Here is a 12,828-nt window from a genome sequence, read left to right on the forward strand (position 1 = left end):
ATATATATATATATATATATATATACAGAGTGTCCCAAAAAGGATCGGAACACTGAAAAATCTCGAAAAGTATACGTTTTACAGAAAAAAGATTCAGACAAAAGTTATAAAAAATCAATTTATTGATCTTATAAGTTTGACCTTGGACGGCGGTACCAAGATTAGAATAAGGTCACCTTGAATTTCTTAGATGGAATCCTATAATTTTTATTACATATTCTTGTAGCTTATCTGGAGAGCTTTCCAAAACACTAATAAAAATATTTTTTATGGAGTACCCTTTGATTTATAAAGGCTAACAATTTTTTGACATAAAATGTAAAATATCTTTGTAAAATATTCCATATTCGGTAATCATATCTTTTTTGCACGGAATAATGAGACCAATAAATTGGTGTAAAAAAACACAGTTGCTTATAAAAAAAGTATGCTGCTGCATATTGAATATTACATATTCAATTATCTGTTTTCTTTAATAAATTGATTTCTTATTATACTGTGCAAAAAAAGTACGTATGATTATCAAAAATGGAATATTTTATAAAGATATAGTTTATGTCAAAAAATTGTTAGCTTCTAACCTTTATAACTCAAAGAGCACTTTATGAAAAATTATTTTATTATAGTGTTTTGGAAAGCCCTCGAGATAAGCTACAAGAATATGTAATAAAAAATATAGGATTACATCTAAGAAATTTAAGGTAACCTTATTCTGACCTTGGTAACACTGTCCAAGGTCAAACTGATCAGATCAATAAATAGATTTTTTATAACTTTTGTCTAAAACTTTTTTCTGTAAAACGTATACTTTTCGGGATTTTTCAGTGTTCCGATCTTTTTGGGATACTCTGTATATATATATATATGTGTGTGTGTGTGTGTGTGTGTGTGTGTGTGTGTGTGCGCGCGTGTGTGTATATATATTTATATATATATATAGATTATATTCTTATTCAATATTTATGGAGTTCAATTGTTATAAATTTTTTTTACATTATATACATATTTTCTAAAGTAACAATTTCTGAAATATAAAGCAGTCTCTTGCTTATTTTAAATAGTTGCTAGTAGTAGAAATATTATAGTAATAATAAGTAGTAGTTACAATAGTACAATAGTAATACTAATAGTTATAAAGTTGCAGTAGTGACAAAAAAAAGAAAAATATCTTCTCCCAGAACGATTTGCATGTGCGTTCTGGTTATTAAAAAAAGATATTTTATATCAGAGACGATTTATTCGTCTGTTAGTTGCTTTAAAAATATCTTCTCCTAGAACGAATTGCATGTGCGTTCTGGTTATTAAAAAAAGATATTTTATATCAGAGACGATTTATTCGTCTGTTAGTTGCTTTAAAAATATCTTCTCCCAGAACGAATTGCATGTGCGTTCTGGTTATTAAAAAAAGATATTTTATATCAGAGACGATTTATTCGTCTGTTAGTTGCTTCTAAAATATCTTTTCCCAGAACGATTTGCATGTGCGTTCTGGAAGATATTTTATGCCAGACTTATTTATTCGTAAACTGCTTCTTTACATCAGATACGGTTTATGTATCCTCTGCTTATTGTTAGTATAAAAATAAAACATTTATATTAAAACTTTATTGTATAATATAATATAGTTTGAATAAGATATAGATTTATAAACAAGAGACTGCATTTATTTTTCAAAAATTTTTTGATAATTATATAATAATTGATACATTTAATTTTTTTAACAATATTTTAACATTATTTTTTTTTGCAGGCGACGGATGCTGAAGAAAGAGAGACAAGAGGAAAATGACTCCAGGTATAGCACATTTAAGGATACTAACAATGAATCCATTGATAATCAGAAATCGGCGGAATTGCTATCTGATACAATAAATTTAAAAGTTAGTATCCAATCGTTAGTACCCGCGATGCAATGCCTGGAGTCAAATTCAAATACAGGTACGTGTAATAAAAATGACGAACTTTGCGAAGATAACAATCATTTTGTTGTCAAGAATAGCCCTCTGGATATAAATAATATCCAGGAAAGCATGCTTCAAGGGCGTCGCATTGTCAATTTTTCTCATATGTGGAATGAACTCCAGAGATTATTCAAGAATCATATGAAAGAAATAGAGTGCCAATTTAAAGATTGGAAAGTCATAAAAACTAAAACCGAAGGCCAAGAGGAAAATGACTCTAGGAATAGCACATATAAGAATACTAGCAATGAATCCATCGATTTTCAAAAATCGGTGGAATTGGATTTCGATACAATAGATTCTCAAGTTAGTACTCAAAAAGTGCAATGCCTGGAGTCAATTTCTGAAACAGATATTTGTAATGAAGATATCGAACTTTGCGAAGATGATTATTTTGTTATCGAGAATGGCCCACTGGATATAAATCGTATCCAGGAAAGCTTGCCTGAAGGCCGTCGCATTGTCGACTTTTCTCATGTATGGAAAGAACTCCAGAGAGTATTCAATAATAATATAAAAAGAATAGAGTGCCAATTTAAAGATTGGAAACTCATAAAAACTAAAACCGAAAAGTTTAAGACGCATTTTACTTTCAAATGCCAAATGTGCAATACTGAAGCCGAATTCTGGTCAGAACCCAAAGATCCGAAAATATTAAGCATTGATATGGCTGCTGCAATAGGAACTATTACAGTGGGAATTGGCTATGCCCAATTGGAAGAGCTGTGTGCAGCTATGAATATTCAATGTATGTCCGATAAAAGTTATATTCAAAATCGAGATATGTTAGTAGACGAGTTTGAGAAAACAGCCATGGAAAATATGAAAATGGCTGGCCAAACTGAAAAGCAACTGGCTCTCGAAAGGAACGATGTTATAAACGGTATTCCGTACATAACTGTAATAGCTGATGGTAGTTGGAGTAAAAGATTGTACGGCCACGCCTACAATTTTCTTTCCGGTGTTGGTACTTTAATTGGTTACCACACGAAAAAAGTTCTTTTTATCGGTATCCGCAATAAATATTGTACGATATGCGATGTAGCGGAACGAAACGGAATTGAACCAAAAAACCATAAATGCTATAGAAATTTCGATCGTAACGCAAGCTCCACAAGTATGGAGAGCGACGCCATTGCAGAAGGCTTTAAAAGTAGCCTGGAAATGCATGGATTAATTTTTAGAACAGTTATTGCCGATGGCGATAGCAGCGTCTATCAGGCCATCATTGATAGCAGACCATATCGGGAACAAATGGTGACCGTGAAAAAAATAGAATGCACCAATCATTTGCTTCGCAATCTATGCAAAAAGCTGCAGGCGGTAGCAGGGACAACTCAGCCGACTAAATGCATAGAAAGCGCGGTTTTGTCCAGCTACAAAATGTTGTAAAGAACAACATTATGAACATACGAACAAAAGTGATAGAAGCAATTGATTTACGAAATAAACAAGAGCAACCTCACCATGATAAAGCTAGAGAATTACAAAAAGATATATTAAACATTCCTATTTTTTTTTTTTTTTTTTTGTGACGCTGGGGAAACCGTCATGGTACCACACACCCCCGGGTAGGGGTGTGGGTTATGTGGGACTCCTTGTTCCCCTTGGTCGAGCCACGAATGGTTCGACCAGGGGGCCCAAGACCTACCTCACTAAAACCTCAGCGGGTGTCCATCTCGGGCGTTGGATAGGGGACGGCGAGGATGCTGGAATCCCATGCCGTCCCGCCGCCCCCCCGCCAAGCCATCTCCGGGGAGCTGCCTTAGCCTTGCGGCCAAGACCCCTCCCCGACCGCGCAGTCAATGACTGCGCGGTTCCGTCCTGGTTGCGGCGCAGGGCGACACCGACCCCACACCGCGCCCTCCCAAAGAGTTTGGGGGGCGGGGCTATGGCTCGAGAACTCCCGCTCGAGCCATCGCCCCCCGCCCCCCCGGTGGTCGCGACCCCCGGACCCCCTAGAGGGTGACCCGGTTCGGCGTTCCACCAGGGGAGCCCTTACCAGAGGGCTCCTCTCTGAAGGAGAGGAACCCCCTTCCGTGGACGGCGTTGCCCTCCCGCCGGTGTCTCCTGGCTCCCGGCGAGAGGGCCCCGCGCGTCACGTCCTCACAGAGGGGGACCCAGGCGCCCCGGCCTGACAGACAGCGCCTACCCGCCGGGGACGCGTGGCTCCCCCTCGGCCCCCCCAGCCGCGTCCCCCCCCCCGCTCCTCTGAGAGCAAGTGATCGGCCGCGGCCGGAAGGGTTTGCCCTAGCCGGGCACATAGGGCGCCCCCCCATAGTGGGGTGACGCGCCCACGCGCCCGGCCCGCGTGAGGCTCCCGGGGGGGAGGGCCCTTGGGACTTAGTTGTCCCCGCCCCCCCCCCCCCGGAACCCTCATCTCGCGTCAATTATTGACGCGGGTATGTTTGGGACAAACCCCCCCCGATCCACGCCGCCCCGTGTCCGGTGAGCACCTGTTCGGTGAGCACCTGCGTCATGTGGTAGGATACCCCACCTTTGGCCCTGTCTAACCAGTTTTCTAGACAGGGCTGTATGGCCCCGACGGTGCGCTGTCCTGGCAGTGTTTGGTCCGCCAGGAATTCCTTCCAACTTTGGATCAGCGCCCGTCGGGAGTGGACCCTCACAGTACGCCGGAGACTTTCCGTCATAGTGATGCCCGCCCGCTGGTATCCACGCGTGCGCGTGTACACCTCAGCATACATGCGGGCGAGCATCTCAACGGGGGGCACTCCAGAGAGCACCCCCGTCGCCGCCCAGCTGACCGTACGGTAGCCCCTGCATATCCTGTTGGCTACCCGCTTCTGCACCTGTCTCAGTGCATCTCTGGGACCGCGGGCAGCCCCCAGGCATTTCGACCATACTGGGGCCCCGTACAGCAGCATGGCGTGTACAGTCCCGGCGTACAACTTCCTTACACTTCCGCCAGGTCCCCCGAGATTGGGCAGCAGGCGTTGTAGTGCCATTGCTGCCCTCTCCACTTTGGGGGATATTAAACATTCCTAGTCATATATTTGGTGAACATAAACGATGTAAGGAACGCGGTCGTATATGTGACCTTGATGAAACGAAGAAAAATTATGTACCGTTTCTCAAATTACACGATCTTTACCAAAGAGTAGAGAAGGCTATCATATATTTAAGTGCTTATTCCGACGGTTTGTTGTACAAATACACCAACAATCCTGTAGAGTCGTTCAATTCGATAATCTGCAAAGAAATTGCTGGTAAGCGCATTAATTTTAGTAACCGAGGCTCTTACAATGCTAAAGTTGCGGGGGCAGTTTTGCAATATAATTCGAAACAAGATCTTACGGAAATGCATAAAAACATGGATAAAAATGTTCCTCCTACTGTCGAGATTCTGGAAAAGCGACGACAAATTAAAGTTGCAAGAACTAGAGAATCTCGGAAAATTGATGGACGACAAAAATGTAAAAGAAAGTCAGGAACAGATTGTCATTACGGTCCGCAATCACAAAAACCTGATCTTCTACCCGAGGTTTTTGAACAACTTCTACAAAATCATTTGGAAAAGTTGTTTGAAAATGGGAAAAATTGGAGACAAATTGAACGTAATACAATAGAGCAAAGTGATTTAGATTTGTGGCATTCACTGAGACAGGAACTGTTGACGGCGTCTAATTTTGGAATTGTATGTCGCATGAAACCGACAACGTCTTGCGCCGCAACCGTAAAAAACATTTTATTTCCTCCCTCTATTGATACTGCGGCTATAAAATATAGTCGCGAAATGGAAAAAATTGCGAGAAAAGAATTGGCCGTAACATTAAAAAAGGAGATAAAAATTTGCGGATTATTTATTGATATTAAAAATCCGTGTTTGGGTGCTTCTCCAGACGGACTCATAGATGAAGATGGTCTGGTAGAAATAAAATGTCCTTTATCAGCTGAGCATTTAACAGCGGAAGAGGCCATAAAAATATTGCCCCATTTGAAAGGCATCTTTGATAAGAAAAATCCAGATAAAATGAATCAAAATCACCGATTTTTCTATCGAATTCAAGGCCAGTTAAATATAACGCAGCGAGATTATTGTATTTTCGCTGTGTGGACGCCAAAAAGCTTGAAAATAGTACGTGTTAATAGAGACACTGTATTTTGGAGTAATCAAATGCTGCCCTTTTTAACACGTTTCTATTACCATTGCATGCTTCCGGAAATCTTGGACAGTCGGCATAATCGACATATGCCAATTAGAAATCCAAGCTATATAATAGAAGCTCAACAAGAAGTAGCTAAAAAAAGAAGACGAACGAGTCTTCCACAGTGTAATGTAGAAGATAAAAATATTGTCAAAAAAAAGAAATGTATCGAATCAAATATTTCATCAATGGAAGCAACTGCTTTGAATGCAGAACAAGATGATTGCATCGTAGTTAGTTACTCAAATAATACAGAACTAACAGAATGCGATATGGCAAAGCAAAAAGAATTTTTTGATAATTGGGTTGTTCCTTTTGATTCAGTAAAGGAAAATGTATTACCTTTAGATAGTCAAATAAATGACGAATCATTGGACCGATTTTTGCGCGTCATAAGAGAGAATTCTTGTTTTGAGACACAAAGTGTGCAATATTTGGAATATTCTCATATAATTGAAGCAAGTCGTAACGACAAAAGCTTACAAATTATTGGAGGAAATTGCAGTAATCACTGGCGATGTATTTCTTTTGACGGCACCAAGCTTTGAGTGTACGACAGTCTATCTGGCTGTACATACGAAACATTAAAGGCCAAAGAAAAAAATTACATTCATCGCCGTTATCCACAAATAAATAAAAATAATATAATATTTGAAAACGTTCAAACACAACCTGATGGTATATGTTGTGGAATTTTTGCTGCCGCATTTGCTACAACTATAGCTTTAGGAGGAAATCCTTGTAATGAGACATATTCTGCTGATGTTAAACGTATGAGACAACATTTCTTAAAAATTATAGCAGAAAATAAACTGTCACCTTTTCCTAAATAATGAAAATTTATCATTATACTAGAAATGTGTAATTCTAATAAATATTGTTGCAAAAAAGTGTCTAATACAAATGTCTCATTTGCAAAAATCGGAGAGACGAAAAAAATACATATATTATGGTTGCGTTCTCACGGGAATGGGCGATGGAGAGGCCCATTTCATTCTATATATGCATAAAAATGTTTTGTATATTATATAATATTCTGTTATATTATAAAAATATACAGCTGGTTATTTGAATATATTTGCTATTTTCTCAATTATTGATAAGAGAAGAAAAGCGAATTGTGCGTACTGCATACATTGTAATTTATAGAAAATTACAGGTAATATCAATATACGTATCATACACGTATGCTTATACCATACACGTATGTGTATACATGTATGTGTATATGTATTTGTATATGTATATGTATGCATTTATGCATGCATTTATATATGTAAGAAATATATACATATATATACATGTATATAGATGCATATATCCATGCATAAACATATATATAATATGTACATGGTGATTAAAAAATCTGGCAATGGCCAATTATCTCCGAAAATAGTGGTCTTATGAAAAAAATACTAAAGGTGTTGACTTTTACCTAGGTGTCAAATTTTGAGATCATTTATAGGTCAACTTTTTAAAATCCTTTATTTTTTATTAGATATTTTTGTAGCTTATCTCGACAGCTTTCCGAAGCATTATAATAAAACATTTTTTCATGAAGTACTTTTTGAATTATAAAGATTCGAAGCAATTGTTTGACATAAAATTATATCTTTGTAAAATATTCAGTTTTACGTTATCATATTTTTTATTTTTATGCACATAATAATGAAACCAATTTGGTGTAAAGAAAATGCACCCAGCAAACACAAAATATAACTGCTATGTTACATGTATATAATACTATATAACGTGCATGTTACATGTAACATATACGGTAATTTCTCACTTATAGATGTAACATTTGTAATATGACATATGTTATTTATATATTGTAATTACATCCCAGATAGCATCGATATTGTAGGATGCCAAAATATAATCTTTCGCTAAGTCACTATTCTATCTATAATTACAATAAATAATAGAATCCATAAGTGGGAAATTACAACTAACGTGTATGTTACATGTTACATGCACGTTATTTACGTGTTATATAGCAATTATAATGTTTGCTGGGCAATTGCTTCTTGAAAATTACATACGTCTTTTGCAACTGTGTTTTCTTTGCACCTATTGATTGGTCTTATTATTCCGTGCATAAAAAGTATAAATGTATAATAAAAATTGAATGTTTTACAAGGTATTGTCAATTTTATAAAAGAATTGTTCACTTCAAACCTTTATAACTCAATAAGTACATAAAAAATATTTTATTAGTGTTTTGTAAAATTCTCGAGATAAGCTACAAGAATATCTAATAAAAATAGAAGGTTTTGTTTAATAAAAGTTGATCTTGAAATGACCTCTAAATTTGACCCCTACGTCAAAGTCAAGGTCACCATAAAATATCTTATTTTTCCTAGAAACAATTTTTATATATAACAATATAAAATTATATATAGAAATATATAAAATTATACATATAATTGCAAAATTAAATATGAAATATGTCTATATATAATTAGATAAAAGAGCTTTTTATATACATATACTTATATAAATATATATATATATATATATATATATATATTGTATATATAATAAATAAGTATTCACATATATAAATATATATAATGTTTCATATATAACTTAACATGAGATTATACATGAACTTCATACTTTATTTATAAATAAATTTAATTATATATAAAATAAACATATTTTACATATAATTATGTATAATTATATAATTATTTAGATATAATTATATATAAAAAATTTTTCCCGGGTTGAACCCTGCAATTTTTATATTTTATTCATAAGACCACTATTTCTTGGACATAATTGACCGTTGCCGGACTTTTGAACCACCTTGTATATATATATTGTTACGTCCTCGCGACGTCTCTTGCGCTGTCTCACAAAAAGATATCACTCACACTTTCACTCGCGTCCGGAATGAATAAATTCTCGTAATGAGGAAAGGAGTTTTAATGAAACGACCCAATACAATAAAGCAAAGAAATACAATATATAATAGGCCAAAATGCCCATCGGTCTCGTAAGCGTCCGCTCAGTGCGACAGCTAGACCAAATCTAATCATGGCGCCCCAAAACATTTGAACGCCGGTTGTCTATAAACAACCCTCCTAGGAGATGAAAAGGGATGAAGGTGCTCAGGGGATGTAAACCAGGGACGTAACACTATATATATATATATATATATATATATATGGTAGATTGTATATTTCCTTTGAAAAATACATGAAAATATGCATATATCATCAAAATATAGGATAAAGTTCCGAATAGGTGAACCCTCCGATTTTTTTGAAACTACACTATTTTTTGTATTTTTGAACACTGATTACGAATATGATAATGAAAATTTGCGACTAGGTCATTTTCAAGGTCAAAACTCAAAAAATTGACAAAAATATAACTTTTTAGACATTATTTTGATAAATATTAATGTAAGAAAAAAATGTTTCAAATAAAAGTTGTAGTTCTTGTAAAAATACATCATTTATGTCCTATAAATTTTTTGCGTAAAACTGATAGTTTTCGAAAAAAATTAGATAAGAAAAACCCTCTCAAACATTAATATATTCTTCGTTCTCAGCCGAACCCGGAGTCAACGACGAGGACGTGACGAAGAACTGACTCCATTTTTTTGTTTTTATAATTTTTATATTTTTTTATAATTTTTTTATAATTTTAATATTTTTTATAATTTTTTTATATTTTTTGTATTTTTTTTACATTTTTAATTGTTTTTTTAACGCTTTTTTATTTTTCAAAACTATTTATAAAACGCTAAATATATTACTCCTTTCTCGGATAACATCTTTTAATATCGATAATCAATTGCTTGAAAGGATCTTGACCCAATCGTCGAAGTCGACGACGCCACATAAATTCACACAAATGATCAGCGATAGAACTCTTTTGAACACCACCGCGAGATAATTCACGACGCATCCAGCGCCAGGACGACTCAATATTCTGAGTGTGAGCATCAGTTTCCGGATCTACAAAAAATTAAGAATGATTCACCGTCTTGTGGACATATCCATGATGTTCCAAATCTATATATCCCTTCCAACAATCCGTATGGATCTCAGTCCCAGGCATCACATGTTTTTTTATTAAAGCTACAAGAGTATCTTTGTCTCTCTTGTTGTCCGGGCAAATTTCGAGCCGATAATTAGTAGCATGTCCACGGTAAATCATTCCGAGAATCCATGATCCCTCAACAACACGTCCTCGTTCGTACTTCCGACGACCAATCTTACACTCGTCAATTTCTATGATTCCACCTCCCAAAAGACCCTCTTCCTGAAACTCCTCATCAAGTGCAGCCATGCAGACTTCTCGACAAAAAGAAAATCTATCGGCTACAGTTTCACGAGATATATACTGCCCATCAATAATACTGCTTTCTCGAATCGTTTGATTAAACGACATATTGACAGAAAAACAGTACGTTATGAGAATACATGCCGCAGGAGAAATATGACACCTCTCGAACCATGTATCCTCTGCAACAGTCGCAGTATGTCGATACTTTCCTTTTTTCATACAAAGGAATCTTCCGCATTCAAGATCAGATTCTAGCAAATTCATGTATTTTTTATGATGACTGCAGAACCTTTGTGTTGGAATCAAACCAACTTCTCTCAACCACTGAAGAGTTGATGAACGATTTTGAAAAATAGACGCCAATAAAAACAAATTGTATGTTTTATCCATTTTTTTCGTAACAAAAAAAATTAAAAGAAACAACCTTATTAATTAGGCTCCAAAACTTTTATTCGAAATTTACGCTTTGCATAAAAGTCGCAAAACTATATAAAACTATCTATAATTATAAACCTAGTTTTGCATCCGAAGCACAGAACAATAAGAGGTAGACCTTACTTTGCAAGAAAAGTCGCAAACCCATGTAAAGCAGTGTAATAATAAATTTTGCATCAAACGATGGATGGTAAGCATTGCTTTGCATGAAAAGTCGCAAGATATGTGCGCGCAAAGAGTTTATATTTATTAAATCTTCACCTTACTAAAAATATGATGAGTCAACAATATACTAAAAGTATTAGGTACAGAAAATATTAGCAAGACCCCTACGCAACGAAAAATGTATCATGAATCAAAACTAGATAAATAGGTTTCCGTGGAATCTCGCTTCCCATGGAAAAGTGTTTGCGTGGAACCTCGCTCTGCGTGGACAGTTGCAAATCCACGTAGAACCTCGCTTCGCATGGAAAAGTGTATGCGTGGAATCAGTGGGTTCCACCCTCCTGCGGGGGGCTCCACTACCGTAAAACTAGACAAATAGGTTTGCGTGGAACCTCGCTCTGCGTGGAAAGTTGCAAACCCATGTGGAATCTCGCTTCGCGTGGAAAAGTATATGCGTGGAATCAGTGGGTTCCGCCCCCCTGCGGGGGGCTCCACTACCGTAAAACTAGACAAATAGGTTTGCGTGGAACCTCGCTCTGCGTGGAAAGTTGCAAACCCATGTGGAATCTCGCTTCGCGTGGAAAAGTATATGCGTGGAATCAGTGGGTTCCGCCCCTCTGCGGGGGGCTCCACTACCGTAAAACTAGATAAATAGGTTTGCGTGGAACCTCGCTCTGCGTGGAAAGTTGCAAACCCATGTGGAATCTCGCTTCGCGTGGAAAAGTATATGCGTGGAATCAGTGGGTTCCGCCCCCCTGCGGAGGGCTCCACTACCGTAAAACTAGACAAATAGATTTGCGTGGAACCTCGCTCTGCGTGGAAAGTTGCAAACCCATGTGGAATCTCGCTTCGCGTGGAAAAGTATATGCGTGGAATCAGTGGGTTCCGCCCCCCTGCGGGGGGCTCCACTACCGTAAAACTAGACAAATAGGTTTGCGTGGAACCTCGCTCTGCGTGAAAAGTTGCAAACCCAAGTGGAATCTCGCTTCGCGTGGAAAAGTGTATGCGTGGAAACAGTGCGTTCCGCCCCCCCTGCGAGGGGCTCCACTATCGAAAAACTAGACAAATAGGTTTGCGTGGAACCTCACTCTACGTGGAAAGTTGTAAACCTATGTAGAATCGTATATGTATTGCAAAGTACATGCTTAGATGGGAGAACAGATATAAGATTTAGATTTCATCGTTTTTGTTGAAAACTATCATTCGTACGGTAAAAATTAATAGGACGTAAAATGCTTTTCTCTGTAAGATCTAAAACTTTTGTCTAAAATATTTATCATGATTTGTCGTATTTACTAAAATAACTGTTAAAAACTATAATTTTTATGGGTTTTTCTTGATTTTCACTATGAAAATGAAAGGTGCGCCAATTTTCACTATAATGTTCGTAATCAGTGCATCAAAATACGTAAGAATACTGAGTTTCAAAAAATCAGAGAAGAGCACTTTTCGGAACTTTACCCGCCGTTTTTAGTCTTTAACATCGATTTTCTCAAAAACTTTCAGTTTTACGCATAAAATGTATACGGCATAAATGATGTATTTTTACAAGAACTACAACTTTTATTTGAAACATTTTTTTCTTACATTAATATTTAACAAAATAATGTCTAAAAAATTATATTTTTGTCAGTTTTTTTGTTTTGACCTTGAAAATGACCTAGTCGCAAATTTTCATTATCATATTCGTAATCAGCGTTCAAAAATACAAAAAATAGTGTAGTTTCAAAAAAATCGGAGGGTTCACCTATTCGGAACTCCACCCAAAATATATAAAAGAGCAATATTGAAATTGT

The 12,828-nt window shown here is 36.7% G+C and overlaps 1 protein-coding gene across 1 annotated transcript; it reads left to right on the forward strand.

Moving 5' to 3' along the window:
• The first annotated feature begins 1,757 nt into the window (after window positions 1–1,757).
• LOC146724207 (uncharacterized) lies at window positions 1,758–6,960 on the forward strand. The gene is given in 3 exon segments (XM_085480333.1): window positions 1,758–3,308; window positions 3,311–3,466; window positions 4,960–6,960. Coding segments are annotated over 3 exon segments (3,708 nt in total).
• The last annotated feature ends 5,868 nt before the right edge of the window (window positions 6,961–12,828 follow it).

This window comes from Nylanderia fulva, unplaced genomic scaffold, assembly GCF_048542155.1.
Source record: "Nylanderia fulva isolate GAGA-0341 unplaced genomic scaffold, ASM4854215v1 Scaffold143, whole genome shotgun sequence".
Classification (NCBI taxonomy): domain Eukaryota; kingdom Metazoa; phylum Arthropoda; class Insecta; order Hymenoptera; family Formicidae; genus Nylanderia; species Nylanderia fulva.